Below are 18,677 nucleotides of genomic sequence, written 5' to 3'. Positions count from 1 at the left end.
GTTCACCGTACCCCAGTACATGTGACAATAATAATGAACTAAAGTGAAACTATCTTCGGACTGGGTGACATTACGTTAGGTGTGTGGTTGGTGGAGCGGAAATCAACCAGTAAAAAACCATCTTGATCTCGGCCTTGCCAATCTGCATGTGGTAGATGCATCTGTTCACCCACCAGTCATCATCACACTTGGTCTTTCATTCACACACCCTTTCTCCTGTGTCCTACACTCCTGTGTCTGTCTGTACGCTGCGGACAGCCTGATCGTAGCCATCGAGCCTTCTCCTTGACTGGATAGCACGCAACAAAAAAGCTTTTCACTGAACCTCGGTCCACATAACAATAATTGTAAACTAAACTTGATGGGATTGATGGGAGGGAGGGATGGCAAGAAAGAATGAAGATGTTTGTTTGAACTGTTGGACCTTCCAGCATTGAGCGTTGTTGCTGTCTCTTGCAGATGTCACTGAGGGTGAGGTGGATGACTTCTGTGGCCCTGACATGGTATTTGATGAAGACTCGTGCAGCTGTGAATGCATGAACCAGCTGGCCAGCTGCCACCCCAGCAAGGAGTTTGATGAGAACATGTGTACATGCGTGTGCATCAACAGGCAACACCGCGGCCTGTGTGGGGAGCAGGAGGAGTGGGACGATGATGCGTGTCGGTGTGTGTGCAGGAAGAGCTGTCCCAGGCACCTGCCCCTCAACGCCCACACCTGTACCTGTGAATGCACAGAGTCACCATTATCCTGCTTCCGCAGAGGCAAGAAGTTTGACCCATACACCTGCAGGTGACCAACGATCATCTGATCATCTCTTACCTGGAGCTTGTCTCAGATTTAGACTTACGCACATTTATGGAGTGGGATTCAGGGGTTCCTGCAGAGGGAATGAAGAGTCACAGAGCACAGGCCCTTCGGCCCAACTTGTCCATGCTGACCTAGATGCCCCATCAAACCCATCCCATTTGCCAACGTTTGGCCCACATCCCTCTAAACCTTTCCTACTGACATATCGTTGTAACTTTCATCCAGAATTTTAAATGCCCTTCCCCGTCAAGCAATTAATTCTAAATATGTTCGTAAGTCATAGAAGCAGAAGCCATTCGGCCCATCGAGTCTACTCCGCCATTCAATCATGGCCGATCTATCTCTCCCTCCCAACCCCATTCTCCTGCCTTCTCCCCATGACCCCTGCCACGCGTACTAATCAAGTACATGGTGTAGACCCATCTGTCCACCACATCGTCATTATTGTACTTTATTTTGCACTAAGTGTTATTCCCTTTATCCAGTATCTGTACACATGGCGATCATGCATAGTCTTTTTGTCAACTGGATAGCAAGCAACAAAGAACTTCCCACTGAACCTCGGTACATGTGACAATAATGATTCACTAAACTGCATTGAGAGGGAGGGAGGGCAAGGGACAACGGAAATGTTTTGCCCATTTACCCTTCCTAGTCACCATTTACCAGACACTGCAATTTAGAAGGATGAGAGGGGACCTTATTGAAACGTATAAGATTATTAAGGAGTTGGACACGTTAGAGGCAGGAAACATGTTCCCAATGTTGGGGGAGTCCAGAACCAGGGGCCACAGTTTAAGAATAAGGAGTAGGCCATTTAGAACTGAGATGAGGAAAAACTTTTTCAGTCAGAGAGTTGTAAATCTGTGGAATTCTCTGCCTCAGAAGGCAGTGGAGGCCAATTCTCTGAATACATTCAAGAGAGAGCTGGATAGAGCTCTTAAGGATAGCGGAGTCAGGGGGTATGGGGAGAAGGCAGGAACGGGGTACTGATTGAGAATGATCAGCCATGATCACATTGAATGGCGGTGGAATGGCCTCCTCCTGCACCTATTGTCAATCTCCCATGTGCAAATCGAAGGTGGTTTGTTCTGTAAAGGTTAATTAGATGGTCTGTAAGTGATGCTTGTAGGTTAATGATCTTTTCTCTTTGATGAACACAGGTGCTACAGGTTGCCGTGTCGTACCCAGGTGAGGCAGTGCCAGCCAGGCCTGTACTTCAGCCACTTTGTCTGTAGCTGCCTGCCTCTGTACATGAAGGAGTACCAGACTGAAGACTGATCCACACTCTGCTTCCTACTTTGCCTTGCTTCGTCCATGAACAACTTCACTTTCTCCAGCCTGCAGCACTTACAAAGTACTTTTCTTTTTGGATTCTAGTCTAGTAGGTTGTGGAGCACTGAGGGATGTCAGTGAGCCTGCGTGAAGAGATGTCCTTACTGTCTGAACAAGTTTGCCTCATTTTTGGAACGCACAGAATAAATGGGTGTGATTCCCAACGTCATAATCATGGCAGGATAAATATTATAGGCAAACGCGCGTTTCTACTAAATCATTAACGCTTCACAGTCAATCAGAATGAATCAGTTGTGTGGAAAAATTGACTCTTGGTAATGCCCAGGTCGCGGCATAAACTGCATTACATTGTCCAAAGCAGAGCTTTTATTGACACCAGGAGCTGCTGGAAATGAGTCCAGACGCATCAGAATAGATAGAGTGTTTGTTTGTACATCTTAAACTGATTTTATGCCACTATGGATGTGCAAAATAGCTTCAGCAATATGACTTTGTCAGTTGAAAACCAAAAGAAAAATCGCAGCCTTGTTTTTCACAAAATATTTTTATAATCTAAAGCATATAAATTGTGACCGTAAATGAACTATTGTTGGTTATTGAGGAGTGATGGGTTTTGCGTGTACATGTGGACCATGGAATGAGTAAAGGTGGGGGAGGCTGAGGAATAAACAGGGGACAATAACGAGCTGGGCAAGTTATTCCACTTGGCATGAGAGGCAGAAACTGTATTTGGTTCCAACTATCAAGTACTTCTCGATAGACAGAGTGCTGGAGTAACTCAGCAGGTCAGGCAGCACCTCTGGAGAGAAGGAATGGGTGACGTTTCACAGAGTGCTGGAGTAACTCAGCGGGACAGACAGCACCTCTGGAGAGAAGGAATGGGTGACGTTTCAGGTCGAGACCCTTCTTCAGACCTCTAGGGTGAGAATGGGAGATGCACTTAAGTGGTCAATGTACAGAATCTATTCAATGCTACAATATCTCTTGCAATAGAAGCAAGCCCACTGCTGCAGCTCAGTTTCCTCGTTCAACAGCTGACACTTAACCAAACTATGGCTTGAGCCGTTATTACATTTACTCACAGCCATGTACCATATCTCATTGCACACAAGCTAAAGACTAATTAAAAGCCATATCTAACCTGAGTACAGCGCGTGGAAGGGTGCATTCTGCAAATTGAAAGGATTCCCTCATCATTACAATAACCACTTTCTTGGCACAGATGATCAACCTTTCTAATATTTGATGCAAAGGTACTTTCCCTTGTTTTTGGAAGTAAATTAAGTTCACTGGTTGTTCTCTCATCTTCACTTTAAATACTTGTGGTTCTGTAAATATTTAAGATTACGTTTTAATCTCCTTGAAGGTTAACATGTGTTAAATGTGTTAGCCTTCTCGCAGTGTCCAATTCCCTCTCTCACTGTGCATGAACCCAGCGCGCAGCGATTGCTAACTCCACTCAGCAAAGTTTCTGGGCTCATCCCTGCTACCATCAGGGTTGCCAACGGTCCCGTAATAGCCGGGACATCCCGTATTTTGGGCAAAATTGGCTTGTCCTTTAGGGGACTGCCCTTGTCCCCTATTGGGCCCGGAGAGCGCTGGAGGCCTGGACAGTGTGGTGGGAAAAAAACTGCAGATGCTGGTTATAATCTGTGCATACCGTCCGGACAGTGTAGGCCCAGAGGCCCCAGCTACACCTAACGGAGGTTGCGTAGCAACCCGCCTCCAGTGTAGACACAAAAAGCTGGAGTAACTCAGTGGGTCAGGCAGCATCTGTGGAGAACATGGATAGGTGACGTTTCACAGAGTGCTGGAGTAACTCAGCAGGTCAGGCAGCATCTCTGGAGAACGTGGATAGGTGACGTTTCGGCACGAGACCCTTCTTCAGACTGAGAGTCAGTCTGAAGAAGGGTCTCAACCCGAAACGTCACCCATTCCTTCTCTCCAGAACCTGACCCGCTGAGTTGTTCCAGCTTTTTATCATATCATATCATATATATACAGCCGGAAACAGGCCTTTTCGGCCCTCCAAGTCCGTGCCGCCCAGCGATCCCCGTACATTAACACTATCCTACACCCACTAGGGACAATTTTTACATTTACCCAGCCAATTAACCTACATACCTGTACGTCTTTGGAGTGTGGGCGGAAACCGAAGATCTCGGAGAAAACCCACGCAGGTCACAGGGAGAACGTACAAACTCCTTACAGTGCAGCACCCGTAGTCAGGATCGAACCTGAGTCTCCGGCGCTGCATTCGCTGTAAAGCAGCAACTCTACCGCTGCGCTACCGTGTCTACCTTCGATTTAAACCGGCATCTGCAGTTCTTTTTCCTACACAACCTGCCTCCTGGCCCGGGCGGCCGCCATTGGTGGAGCGGGAGCACGTGGCGGCTGGCTTGGTGAGATCACGTGGGGCGCGGGGCGGTGATGTCACCCTGTCCCGTATTTGGGAGTGAGATAGTTGGCGACCCCATCCACAATCCAGTCGAGATCCACAAGCCCGGAAATTAATCTCAGGTGATTTGAAAACACAAAAACCTCGAGGAACTTGCATAGCTTCATCCAATAAATCTTTAAAACACCAGTGACTTTACATGTGAAGGATGTTTCCTGCTCGTGGGGAACATTTAGGACTGAGAGGGGAAATGTATTACCCTGGAGTGCTAGCTACATTTCTGACATTCTGTACCACACAAGGCAGTGGAAGCCAATTTCCTGAAAATATCTGAGGAGATAGATTTTGACACTAAAAGGTATCGAGAGGAAATAGGGAGAGGAACATGGTTCCCATGGCTGCACTGAGAGCTGAACAACAAACTCCTGCTCATATTTTCAGTGTTTCTACAATCAGGGCAGTTTTGCAATTTAAAGTAAAGCAGGGAAGATTTGCGAACATACATTGCCAGAGCTCGAGGGCCTGAGCTACAGGGAGAGGTTGGGCAGGTTAGCAACTTATTCCTTGGAGCGCAGGAGGATGAGGGGGTAATCTTATAGAGGTGTACCAAATCATGAGAGGGATGGGGTGAATGCACAGTCGTTTACCTCCAGAATAGGGGAACCAAGAACCAGAGAAAATAGCGTTAAGGTGAGAAGGGAAAGATTTAACAGGAACCTGAGGGGCAACGTTTCCACTCGGAAGGTGGTGGGTGCAGGGAACGGGCTGCCACAGGAGGTAGTTGGGGCAGGTACTATAATATTTAAAAGACAATTGGTCAGGTCCATGGATAGGAAAGGTTTAGAGGAATATGGACCAAACACAGGTAAATGGGGTGACTTGGTTGGCAGGGTGTGTTGGGCCGAAGGGCCTGTTTCTGTCCTGTATGACTGTTACATTTGTTTCACTCAGTTCTGAGTAGGAATATCATGTCAACAAGCTCCAAGGGTGCTGCTCTGTACATTCCTAACGCACAGTGCCTGCTCTCAGTCACTGGATGGAGTACTGTACTAAACCTGATCACTTCTCACTGACTTGTGAGGAAGCCATGATTGGTAGTTGTGCCCTTGATTTTGCCATGAGACGTGGCCAACATGACACAAACCTGTAACATTTCAGTTGTCGATAGAGCTCCCACACTGGATGGTAAAATGTCGTAGGGCATCAACGTTTGAATATTTATTCAACTTCCCTGCTTCTTCCTGACTGCTGCAAAAGGATTGTCCCAATTTTCTTTCAACAATCACTCTTGAATCTGCTTCCATAACTTCTGTATCCCAGAACTCAACCTGCTGTTTAACAAAACCCTCTTGACAATTATCTTCAACCTGTCCATTTTACTTACCGATCCTCTGACATTTCTCACACATTTCCAGGGTATCTTTTTGCAAATGTTAAGTCTCCCTCCCTCCATCAGACAGGTTTGGTTTCCAAGTACAAGAGACACCATGTGCATGAAGGAACTGCAGATGCTGGTTTACACCAAAGATGGACACAAAATGCTGGAGTAACTCAGTGGGACAGGCAGCATCTCTGTAGAAAAGGAATGGGTGACGTTTTGGGTTGAGACCCTTCTTCAGACTGACTCTCACTCTGACTCTCAGTCTGAAGAAGGGCCTCGAGCCGAAACGTCACCCAATCCTTCTCTTCAGAGATGCTGCCTGTCCCGCTGAGTTACTCCAGCATTTTGTGTCTATCTGTAAGAGACACCAGCTTACCCAACTTAAGTCAGTAAAACTTGGAGGTTGCTATTCCCTGTGGCTCAGTAATTTCATTTTACAACTCACAATATATCATATAGAAATTTATAACACAATTATATTACAAAGTTTGTGTTAATTCAGCTCTTTAACATGCTTTAGAAATAGGCTGATGGAAGTCACGGTGGCATAGCAGTAGAGTTGCTGCCTTACAATGAATGCAGCGCCGGAGACCCGGGTTCCATCCCCACTACGGGTGCTGTCTGTACAGAGTTTGTACGTTCTCCCCGTGACCTGCGTGGGTTGTCTCAGAGATCATCGGTTTCCTCCCACACTCCCAAAGACGAACAGGTTTGTAGGTTAATTGGCTTGGGTTGTATACTTGGTATAAATGTAAAATTGCCCCTAGTGTGTGTAGGATAGTGTTAGTGTACGGGGATCGCTGGTCGGCGCGGACACGGTGGGCCGAAGGGCCTGTTCCCACGCTGTATCCCTAAAACTAAAACCTAAAGTCAGCTCTATAGAGAGAGATTGCAAATAACAATATTTTTATTTGTGAGATGTGAGAGTGGAAGAGTAATTGGAAGGGAATCTAATCCCTTCCAGAACAGAGCTGTATGAAAATGTGCACCTCGTACTTGCCACATGTATCCACAGCTAACATTTCCTCTGTCCTTTAAAATACAAAGCTTTTGAAAAGTGGAGGCGCTTTGTTTCAGGAGTTCAGTGTGTGCAGCTGCATCTCACGATCAGAATGGCCAAGGTTCAGCTTTAGATCTGCACCATGTTAAGCCTCGGCCCTCCAGCACTGCTTGCCTAAGTTCAGCTGCCCTTGCAGGCAACTAGTCAAAAGGACAAAGACCAGCCTCTGTTCTGTAGGTAAATAACTGCTGGTTCAAATCGAAGGTATCTCAAAATGCTGGAGTAACTCAGCAGGTCAGGCAGCATCTCAGGAGAGAAGGGATGGGTGACATTTCGGGTCGAGACCCTTCTTCATTGTGATCATCCACAATCAGTAACCCGTGCCTGCCGGGTACTGATTGAGAATGATCAGCCATGATCACATTGAATGGCGGTGCTGACTCGAAGGGCCGAATGGCGTCCTGCACCTATTGTCTATTGTCTACTGCCTTCTCCCCATATCCCTTGATTTCACTAGCCCGAAGAGCTAAATCTAACTCATCCAGTGAGTTAGCCTCCATGCTGCCTGACCCACTGAGTTACTCCAGCTTTTTGTATCTATAATCCATTCCATTTTCTCAGCCAAAAGACCAGTCGAGGTGATATCACAGCCTGCACTTGTTATAAACACACATTAAAAGCAATGCTCAACTATCAGCAGCATCATTCCAACAGAAACAGGTAAAGGCAATCCCTCCATGTTTCTGATTATACAACGGATAATTATCTATACAGAACCTGTGAACAAATCTATTAAACAAATTTACTTTATAAAAGACAAATTAATTGTATATTTATTGCTGGCTAAATTTAATTCTGTGTTTTAATATGTGTATTGGATGTTTTTTAACCATGGAATGTTTTTTTTAAATAAAAATATTATATTTGTAAATGTGTTTGTATGTGTCGAGCAATGGCCATCGGTGACAAGCAGGGAAGTACATTTAAACTTAGTCACAATTGTTAACCTATGAATAAACTCACATTCCCGACCTGCAAGGGTAAAGCTATTTTACCATTGGTGTGTTGTTGTGAGGGGTGTGGGTGGCAGTGATAGAGTTGCTGCCTCACAGCACCAGGGGTCAATCCTGACTCCGGGGTCACCAGGGGTCAATCCTGACTCCGGGTGCTGTCTTTATGGAGTTTGCATGTTCTCTGTGACTGCGTGAGTTACCTTCAACTGCTCTGGTTCCCTCCCACATCCCAAAGATGTGCAGATTTGCAGGTTAATCTGCCCTCTCTCTGCCCATTGTTCCCTAGTGTGCAGGGAGTGGATGAGATAGTGGGATAACATGGAGCTGGTGTGAGTAGACGATCGATGGTCGGCGTGGACTCGGTGGGTTGAAGTGCCTGTTTCCATGGCTGTCTATCTTTAAAAATTGGTTCAATTAAATGGTTAGACGCGAGTTAATCCACGTTTGACAAGATGAACCTGAGCTGGGAGAGCTCCAGCAAAGGTATTCCCCATCCTGCTGAGTGCAAAGTTTGGTGGTCTGATCATTATTACTACAAAAGTGGACACCTCCCCTACATCTTGAGTCAAGTCTTCACTACTCAACGCTACCTCCGAAGATAGACACAAAAAGCTGGAGTAACTCAGCATCTCTGGAGAGAAGGAATGGGTGAAGTTTCAGGTCAAGACCCATCTTCAGACTAGTTAGGGATAAGGGAAACGAGAGATATAGACGATGATGTAGAGATGAAGAACAATAAATGGAAGATATGCAAACCAGTAACGATAAAGGAAACAGACCATTATTAGCTGTTTGTTGGGTGAGAACGAGAAGCTGGTGCGAGTTTGATGAGGTAGGGATGGAAACAGAAGGAATGCTGGAGTTACCCAACGTTGGTTGAGGAAGAGTGTTGGCAGATGGAGACCACAGAGCTGGGCCAAAAGCCTTGGTCTAGAGTAGTCCTAGTCGGCCTCTGTGGTGCCGAGACCTGGACTACCTGCAGTAGGCACCACCCCATGGAATCTTCACCGAGCGGACAAGCAAACCACTCTTGTTAATGATGGCTTTCAAGGATAAGCGATGGCCTTTAAGAGCAGAATGACACAACTAAATTGTCCCAAAGCAAAACAGCCCCCAGCCAATGAAGCACGTTTGAAACGGTGTCACGACTGGTCTGCAAGAAGGAAACGTCAGTGAGGTGACACCAGGTGCGTTGTGGAGCGTACTGATGGAGCAGAGAACAAGATGCATCACCTTGGAGCTTTGTGCTTGCTTTTGCAACCCAAAACGATAACAGTTACGTTCACAAGTTTACTGCTCGTCATACTAACCTGATGAGTAACACCATCATTCACCGATGGTAATACTTACCCGATGAGATCAAAGTAGTACATTTAGTCGAGATTGATTCCTTTATGGTAGTATTACTTTGGGATGAAGATAACTTCTGCCATGACCCAAATGTTTTAAAAAATAGGATAGGAAATCGCAAACACATAATATTTTAATTAAATAGAGTACTGAATAAATACATTACTTGACGTCATTACCCACCAGCCAGCCAGCACCGCGGTGGTCATGCCAGCTCCTCGGTCTCGCTCTCCGTGTTCAGGTGTGCTATCCCCAGTCTGTACAAACTATCTCGAATCACCACCTCTCCCGGCTGACAGCTCTGCAAGACTTCACTAATCTGCTGGTTCACAATGTCTCTGCTCGTCAGGAAGTCCACTAAGCGATTGTATAAATAGTAGTAAGTCGCATTTTCAAAAATAATATCTTTTTGCCGCACATGATCAGCCTTGCTGCCGGGCATAGTTCTGAGGATGTCACCATATGGTTCCAGCTCATCACACAGGGCGATGGAGTGGTGGCCTGTCAACACATCCCCCTCTGTGCTCTGGTCTGCATCGTGGCACACTAGTCTACGCACGTTGGACTTGGTGATAGGGTGCACGATGCTGCTTTCTGATAGAGTCATGTCCATGGTGTAATGTTGATCGAGAAGCTCTGGACAGGAGACACGCTGGAGGAAGAAGGGTATTTATATTCATCAGCAAATCCTAGTGAGATTATTTAGTACCCATTGTCCAATAGCAAAACTTACCTTGACCTTATTGAGGTGTACAAGATCATGAGGGACATAGATATATAGACAATAGGTGCAGGAGGAGGCCATTCAGCCCTTCGAGCCAGCACCGCCATTCAATGTGATCATGGCTGATCATTCTCAATCAGTACCCCGTTCCTGCCTTCTCCCCCTATCCCTTGATATTGCTAGCCCTAAGAACTCTATCTAACTCTTTTAAATGCATCCAGTGAATTAGCCTCCACTGCCTTCTGAGGCATCTGTGTGAAAAAGTGTTTCCTCATCTCAGTACTAAATGGCCTACCGCTTATTCTAAAACTGTGGCCCCTTGTTCTGGACTCCCCCAACATTGAGAACATGTTTCCTGCATCTAGCTTGTCCAATTCCTTAATAATTTTTCTGTTTCTATAAGATCCCCTCTCATCCCTCTAAATTCTAGTAAATACAAGCCCAGTCGCTCCATTCTTTCATCATATGACAGTCCCGCCATCCCGGGAATTAACGTGGTGAACCTACGCTGCACTCCCTCAATAGCAAGAATGTCCTTCCTCAAATTTGGAGACCAAATCTGCACACAGTACTCCAGGTGCGGTCTCACCAGGGCCCGGTACAACTGCAGAGGGACCTCTTTGCTCCTATACTCAGCTCCTCTTGTTATGAAGGACAACATGCCATTGGCTTTCTTCACTGCCTGCTGTACCTGCACGCTTGCTTTCAGTGACTGATGCACTAGGACACCCAGCACTACTGTTGTTTGTTTTTTGAGTGTGTGTGTGTATGTATATATATATATATATATACACATACACACACACATATACACACATATATGTGTGTACTTGTGAGTACGTGTGTCTATACACACTGACCTTTTATCATATTGTTCACAGTGCACTATGTTTACATATTCTGTTGTGCTGCAGCAAGTAAGAACTTCATTGTTCTATCTGAGACACATGACAATAAAACATTCTTGACACCCAGGTCTTGTTGTACTTCCCCTTTTCTTAACCTGACACCATTCAGATAACCAGGCAACATCTCGGGAGAGAAGGAATGGGTGACGTTTCGGGTTGAGACCTTTCTTCAGTCCGTTCCTTCTCTCCACAGATGCTGCCTGACCCACTGAGTTACTCCAGCATTTTGTGTCTACCTTCGATTTAAACCAGCATTTGCAGGTTTTTTTTCCTACCATTCAGATAATAATCTGCCATCCTGTTCTTGCCACCAAAGTGGATAACCTCACATTTATCCACATTATACTGTATCTGCCCACTCACCCAACCTGTCCAAGTCACCCAGCATCCTCATAGCATCCTCCATAGTTCATACTGCCACCCAGCTTTGTGTCATCTGCAAATTTGCTAATGTTACTTTTAATTCCTTCATCTAAATCATTAATGTATACTGTAAATAGCTGTGGTGCCAGCACCGAGCCTTGCGGTACCCCACTAGTCACTGCCTGCCATTCTGAAAGGGACCCGTTAATCCCATCTCTTTTGTTTCCTATCTGCCAATTTTCTATCCATGTCAGTACACTACCCCCAATACCATATGCTCTAATTTTGCCCTCTAATCTCCTGTGTGGGACCTTATCAAAGGCTTTCTGAAAGTCCAGATACACTACATCCACTTGTCCATTTTATTTGTTATATCCTCAAAAAATTCCAGAAGATTTGTCAAGCAGGATTTCCCCTTTGCAAAATCCATGCTGACTTGCAACGATCCTGTTACTGCTATCCAAATGCACCGTTATTACATCTTTAATAACTGACTCCAGCATCTTCCCCACCACCGATGTCAGGCTAACTGGTCTATAATTTCCCGTTTTCTCTCTCCCTCCTTTCTTGAAAAGTGGGATAACATTAGCTACCCTCCAATCCACAGGAATTGATCCTGAATCTATAGAACATTGGAAAATGCATCCACGATTTCTAGAACCACCTCCTTAAGTACCCTGGGATGCAGACCATCAGGCCCTGCGGATTTATCAGCCTTCAGTCCCATCAGTCTACCCAACACCATTTCCTGACTAATGTGAATTTCTTTCAGTTCCTCCATGGCCCTAGGATCTCTGGCCACTAGAACATCTGGGAGATTGCTTGTATCTTCCTTAGTGAAGACAGAACCAAAGTACCTGTTCAACTCGTTTGCCATTTCCTTGTTCCCCATAATAAATTCACCTGTTTCCGTCTTCAAGGGACTCACATTTGTATTAACTCATTTCTTTCCTTTTCACATACCTAAGGAAGCTTTTACTATCCTGCTTTATATTCTTGGCTAGCTTACCTTCGTACTTCATCTTTTCCTCACCTTCTTAGTTACCTTCTGTTGCTCTTTAAAAGTTTTCCAATCCTCTGGCTTCCTGCTCATCTTTGCTATGTTATACTTCTCTTTTATTTTTATACTTCCCTTGTCAGCCACGGTCGCCTCTTACTCCCCTTAGAATCTTTTTTCCTCTTTGGAATGAACTGATCCTGCATCTTCTGGATTATTCCCAGAAATACCTGCCATTGAAGTTCCACAGTCTTCCCTGCTAGGGTCCCTTTCCAGTCAACTGGAATTCTCTGCCTCAGAATGCAGTGGAGGCCAATTCTCTGGATGCTTTCAAGAGAGAGCTAGATAGAGCTCTTAAAGATGGCAGAGTCGGGGGTATGGGGAGAAGGCAGGAATGGGATACTGATTGTGAATGATAAGCCATGATCACATTGAATGGCGGTGCTGGCTCGAAGGGCCGAATGGCCTACTCCTGTGCCTGTTGTCTATAACTTTGGATAGCTCCTCCCTCATGCCTCCATCGTCCCCTTTATTCAACTGCAATACTGACACTTCTGATATTCCCTTCTCCCTCTCAAATTGCAGATTAAAACTCATCATATTATCACAGTCTTATCCCCAGGGTAGAGGATTCTAAATCTAGAAGGCGGAGGCTTAAGGTGAGAGGGGGGAGATTTAAGAGGGACCTCAGGAGCAACCCTTTTCCACTCAGAGGGTCGTCTGCATCTGGAACAAAATGCCAGAGGAAGCTATAGAAGCAGATACGATCCCAACTCTTAAAATACATTAGGACCGATATATGGACAGGAAGGTTTAGAGGGATATTGGCCAAATGCAGGCAAATGAAACCAGCCCAATATACTAATTTGGTTAGCATGGACAAGGTGTGGCAAAATAGGATTATACAATGCGTGAGAATTAAGAACCATAAGATATCAGTTCTATTCATATGTTCCAGGAGCAGAATTAGGCCATTCAGCCCCTCAAGTCTACTCTGCCATCCAATCAAAGCAGATCTAGCTTTCCCTCTCCACCCCATCTCCCCATAACCCCTGACACCCGTACTAATCAAGAATCTGTCAATTTCCACCTTACAAATGTCCATTGACTTGGCCTCCACGGCCTTCTGTGGCGATGTATTCCACAGATTCACCACCCTCTGGTGCAGGAATTGCTCATCTGCTTTGTCCTGGTTCAGCATGGGCAAGAAGGTTAGAGAGAGTCGGTGTAGGAGCTGTCAGGTTGTGGTTGTAGTTGATTACTGATTACAGGTTGCTGCAGTACAGACCTTAGTTGGCTCCAGGGGGTCGGAGAAGCAGCCTTGCTTGCGTTCCCACATCTGCCCTGTGATCTCAGGGTAACGGACGTCTGCGTTTAATGCCACGTGTGGAGCCACGTCCGTCACGTACACGGGAGGCCAGTAGCGGGAAGACACCAGCAGATCAACGTGGTCCCGGCCAGACTCCCGTCTCACCAGGTACTTTGATCCACAAACCACCTAGTAACAAACGGTAGCAGGATTGATGGAAATACTGGCTGGCAGTGCTAAATTAGCAACTTGAAAGGAGCAAGGAAAGGAAATGGGAATTGTGAAGACAGAGACATGCTCTCAAATGTTGTGGATGCAAGGAACATTTACAGAAAGGAACATTTATTCTTCCTCTCCCCTTCCCCCCCCCCCCCCCCCACTCCATTCCTCTACCAATCCTAGACAAAATGTAGAAACAAAGAACAGCAGATGCTGGTTTATGTCATAGATAGAAACAGAGTGCTGGAGTAATTCAGCAGGTCAGGCAGCATCTCTGGAGAAAAAGGATGGGTGATGTTTCCGGTCGGGTCCCTTATTCAGACTAAATAAGCTCCGGACCCGAAACGTCACCTATCCATGTTCTCCAGAGATGCTGCCTGACACGCTGAGTTACTCCAGCACTCTGTGAAACGTCACCTATCCATGTTCTCCAGAGATGCTGCCTGACCCGCTGAGTTACTCCAGCACTCTGTGAAACGTCACCTATACATGTTCTCCAGAGATGCTGCCTGACCCGCTGAGTTACTCCAGCACTGTGTCTCTCTTTCCCATTTCCCACAGTTTAACACTGACATCAATTCTGGTTAAAAATGACAGAAAACTAAAAGGAGCTCCACACAATTAACGTTACAACCACTGTGCCTTTGAAGGAAGTGTCCTTGATAGGCATTTATTACAGGTGTCTGACTGGAATTACATTCCTACAACTTAAATAGATTTTCCATTGCGTTTTAAAAAGGGAATACTCGCCAAATTTTAATACCAGTCAAGAACTTGCCAAAATTAATTGCAAAATGAAAAGAGAACTTTTGCTTTGTCACGCTGTGCAACACACAGCACTGGTTATGTGACAGGTCTCTGCATTGTGAAGATATTTATCCCAAGCTGGTAATACAAACATCTCCAATAATGCAGAAGTGTGAGCTTACTGCACCAGGCTCACAACAGTAACAGCTTTTTACCATGTTCATTTAAGGTCAACATCTAGGAGTAGACTTATGAACACAAGCTATTACATCTACCTGCCTCAAACTGGCAAATAACTTGTGGAAGCAGCTTTATAACAATTCGGCAAACTCACGGTCTCAGTCGGGAACAGACCTTCACTGCTGACCCACACTAAACGTCATCTCTAGGGGAGACACAGAGTGCTGCAGTAACTCAGCGGGTCAGGCAGCATCTGTGGAGAACATGGATAGGTGACGTTTCACAGAGTGCTGGAGTAACTCAGCGGGTCAGGCAGCATCTGTGGAGAACATGGATAGGTGACGTTTCACAGAGTGCTGGAGTAACTCAGCGGGTCAGGCAGCATCTGTGGAGAACATGGATAGGTGACGTTTCACAGAGTGCTGGAGTAACTCAGCGGGTCAGGCAGCATCTGTGGAGAACATGGATAGGTGACGTTTCACAGAGTGCTGGAGTAACTCAGCGGGTCAGGCAGCATCTGTGGAGAACATGGATAGGTGACGTTTCACAGAGTGCTGGAGTAACTCAGCGGGTCAGGCAGCATCTGTGGAGAACATGGATAGGTGACGTTTCACAGAGTGCTGGAGTAACTCAGCGGGTCAGGCAGCATCTGTGGAGAACATGGATAGGTGACGTTTCACAGAGTGCTGGAGTAACTCAGCGGGTCAGGCAGCATCTGTGGAGAACATGGATAGGTGACGTTTCACAGAGTGCTGGAGTAACTCAGCGGGTCAGGCAGCATCTGTGGAGAACATGGATAGGTGACGTTTCACAGAGTGCTGGAGTAACTCAGCGGGTCAGGCAGCATCTCAGGAGAGAAGGAATGGGTGACGTTTCACAGAGTGCTGCTTCACAGATTGCTGCAGTAACTCAGCGGGCCAGGCAGTATCTCAGGAGAGAAGGAATGGGTGACGTTTCACAGAGTGCTGCTTCACAGAGTGCTGCAGTAACTCAGCGGGCCAGGCAGCATCTCAGGAGAGAAGGAATGGGTGACGTTTTGGGTCAAGACCCTTCTTCAGACGTCTCTGCTCTGTTAACTGAGGCGGATTAGGCAACACATCTCTGAACCTCCAGAAGAAAGGTCCAGACCTGAAACATCGTCTGTCCATTCTCTCCACAGATGCTGCCTGACTCGCTGAGTTCCTCCAGCACAGTCTCTGCTAGGAGGCTCTGCCAGTTCATAAGATCATGTGATAGGAGTAGAATTAGGCCATCAAGTCCACACCGCCATTCAATCATGGCTGACCTTATCTCTCCCTCCTAACCCCATTCTCCTGCCTTCTCCCCATAACCTCCGATACCCGTGCTAATCAAGAATCTATCTCTGCCGCAGAAATATCCACTGACGGCCTCCACAGCCTTCTGTGGCAATGAATTCCACAGATTCATCACACTCTGACTAAAGACATTCCTCATCTCCTTTCTACAGGAACAGCCTTTAATTCTGAGCTTGTGGTGTGATTGATCTAACTTCCCATTGCTTTCCCCCCAGTTTTTCCTCTTGACCCTGCCATTGCTTTGCATTTCAAAATCTATCAATTGCGGTTTTAAAATTTTTAATTAGTAGTCACTCCATCACCTGATGAAATCTTATTATTATTTTTTTAATAGTTCTTCTCCTGCATCTACCCTGTCAACCTCGTTCATTTGAGCCTGATCATATCTCCACACTATCAACAGAGTACAAGTCAGGCTTACACCAGCCCACAGTTTATTCCTTTGAGCTCCATTATCACTGCTGGGGCTTCACTGTAACCACTACAAAGCTTCTGAGGAATGGTGTGGAAACAAAGTACATGTTGTCTCCAGACTAGGGTAAGTTCCATCCTGCCAACTGCTCGTAAACCGTACAGTTTACAAGTCAGGATGGGAGCTGTGAACTGAGTTCCCAGGCAGCTAAAGATGTCCAAAACGCTGCAACTCCAGCCAGCCGCTCCATCATGTGAGAACTGCTGCAATTCACTCCCTCACGTCATTGAACAACTTGGTGGAAAATTAATCCACGTCTGGCTATTACCACCTTTGAAGATGCTAACCCCTTAATGTGTTAAGGTTCGTGATCCCAGCTGTCATCAGGTAAAAGAACCATCCTATCACCAACTAGAGAGCGGTCCTGACCTACCGTCTACCTCATTGGAGACCCTCAGACTATCTTGAATCGGACTTGATCTTGCACTAAACGTTATTCCCTTTATCTTGTATCTGTACACTGTAGATGGCTCAATTTGTGGTCATGAACAGACTGGAAAGCGCACAATAAAAAAGTATTTCACTGTACCTCAGTACACGTGACAATAAACAAAACTAAAGAAGGCACACCACAACACAAATGACCATCCCCATAGGAGAATGCAACACGGCTGTACAATTCTCCACAACAGCCCCATGCTTAGTTTCTCAGCAAGCTTCTACAAGTGGCCACAATTGAATTGAATTGAGTAAATGTATCAGCCAAGCACGTATACGTACAAGGAATGTGTCTTGGTGCTCCGCTCGCAAGTAACAACACGACATATAGACAATGGGATGTCCTCACTGATTTGTGCTGGGAAAAAGCACAACTCAGGTCTCATTAAACATGCATATCGTTAACTTCACGAGTGACCATGCCTGTCAAAGAGACCATTGTGGTTTTGCGTAAATTTGGTATTACTATGCACATTTTTTGCATTTTGTACTTTAAATGCTGGATTTATAATCCAAGGAGGAAACAAATGAATGCCTTTTCATGAAAACAAATTGCCATGGAAGCAGACAAGCACACATGACTCCCAGTATCGCCCAACATTAGTTTCAAACAGAGCAGGGTGTGGGTATGTTGGGAAGCACTTGAAACCTGGCAGCTCAAAGCTTTACTTGCATCAGGGAAAGTATTTAAATGATAAGGGAAGGAGAAATAATGCTGTATTGCAACATGATTCTGCAAGTCCTATCCATTCCATGCCCTTCATTACTTGGGAATATCAATGGTTTATAGCAACCATTTGGATGAGAATATTGAAGGTTTAGAAGGCAGGCCAGTCTGCAGATGGCACAGAAGTAGGTGGTATCACAGATAGCAAAGATAGTTGTCAAAAATTGCCGCAAGATCCTGATCAGCTGGGCTGGGGAATGATTCATGGAGTTTAATGCAGATATGTGCGAGGAGTTTCAGTTTGGAAAGTCAAACCAGGGCAGGGCCTTCACAGTGGATGGTAGGGTCCTGGGGAGTGTTTAGAGCAGAGGGGTCCAGGAGTGCAGGTACATAGTTTCTTGAAAGTCACAAGGATACAAGACTTTGGGGAGGCCACAGTTGGAGTATGATGTTCAGTTTTGGTTCCCCTTCTATAGGAAGGATGTTGTTAAGCATCTGAAATGGCACCTCTATTTCTATGCAGCCTGACCTGTATTTCTAGCATTTTCATCTTTTAAGAGGATGTTGCCGTAATTTGAGGGCCTAAGCTATATAGGGGGAGGTCTGATAGGCTAGGACTTTATTCCTTGGAGTGCAAGAGGCAGAGAGGTCATCTTATAGAAGTGTATAAAATCATAAAAGGAAAAGATAGGGTGAACGCACAGAATTTTACCCAGAGAAGAGGAATCACGAACCAGAGGACATAGGTTCAAGGTGAACGGGGAAAGATTTAATAGCAAACTGAGGGACACCTTTTTCACACGTGGCTGGTGGGTATATGGGACAAGCTGCCAGAGGAAGTAGTTGAGACAGATACAGTAACATTTAAAAGACATTTGGACAGGTACATGGATAGGAAAGGTTCAGAGGGATTTGGGCAAAAGGGCTTGAGTTTATTACCTAAAGTTTAGTTAATATTACTGTAGTAACAGTAATTTAGTGTGTTATTGATTATTGTATTTCATGTGTGGGCCTGTAAGTCTGCAGCAAGTGAGAATGCCATTGCCACATTTGTCGGTTCATATGACAATTAAACACTAACTCTGCATTTG

At 45.7% G+C, this 18,677-nt stretch overlaps 2 protein-coding genes across 2 annotated transcripts in view; one reads left to right on the top strand and one right to left on the bottom strand.

Moving 5' to 3' along the window:
• Positions 1-6,072, top strand: part of LOC144599974 (vascular endothelial growth factor C-like) — a 112,458-nt gene extending 106,386 nt beyond the window's left edge. Inside the window, exons 11-12 of the mRNA XM_078411256.1 lie at positions 460-790; positions 1,972-6,072. Of these exons, the coding sequence (XP_078267382.1) occupies positions 460-790; positions 1,972-2,089 (449 nt within the window). The 3' untranslated portion in view covers positions 2,090-6,072. The remainder of the gene's footprint in view (positions 1-459; positions 791-1,971) is intronic.
• Positions 6,073-9,373: 3,301 nt separating this feature from the next.
• Positions 9,374-18,677, bottom strand: part of LOC144599973 (HMG domain-containing protein 3-like) — a 36,756-nt gene continuing 27,452 nt past the window's right edge. Inside the window, exons 9-10 of the mRNA XM_078411255.1 lie at positions 13,527-13,736; positions 9,374-9,898 (exon numbers count right to left, since the gene is read on the bottom strand). Coding sequence (XP_078267381.1) covers positions 9,452-9,898; positions 13,527-13,736 — 657 coding nt within the window. The 3' untranslated portion in view covers positions 9,374-9,451. The remainder of the gene's footprint in view (positions 9,899-13,526; positions 13,737-18,677) is intronic.

The sequence above is a fragment of the Rhinoraja longicauda genome, chromosome 14 (assembly GCF_053455715.1).
Source record: "Rhinoraja longicauda isolate Sanriku21f chromosome 14, sRhiLon1.1, whole genome shotgun sequence".
Taxonomy (NCBI): domain Eukaryota; kingdom Metazoa; phylum Chordata; class Chondrichthyes; order Rajiformes; family Arhynchobatidae; genus Rhinoraja; species Rhinoraja longicauda.
Note: the sequence above shows the minus strand (reverse complement) of the source record. Positions and strands in the feature narration are given on the sequence as shown.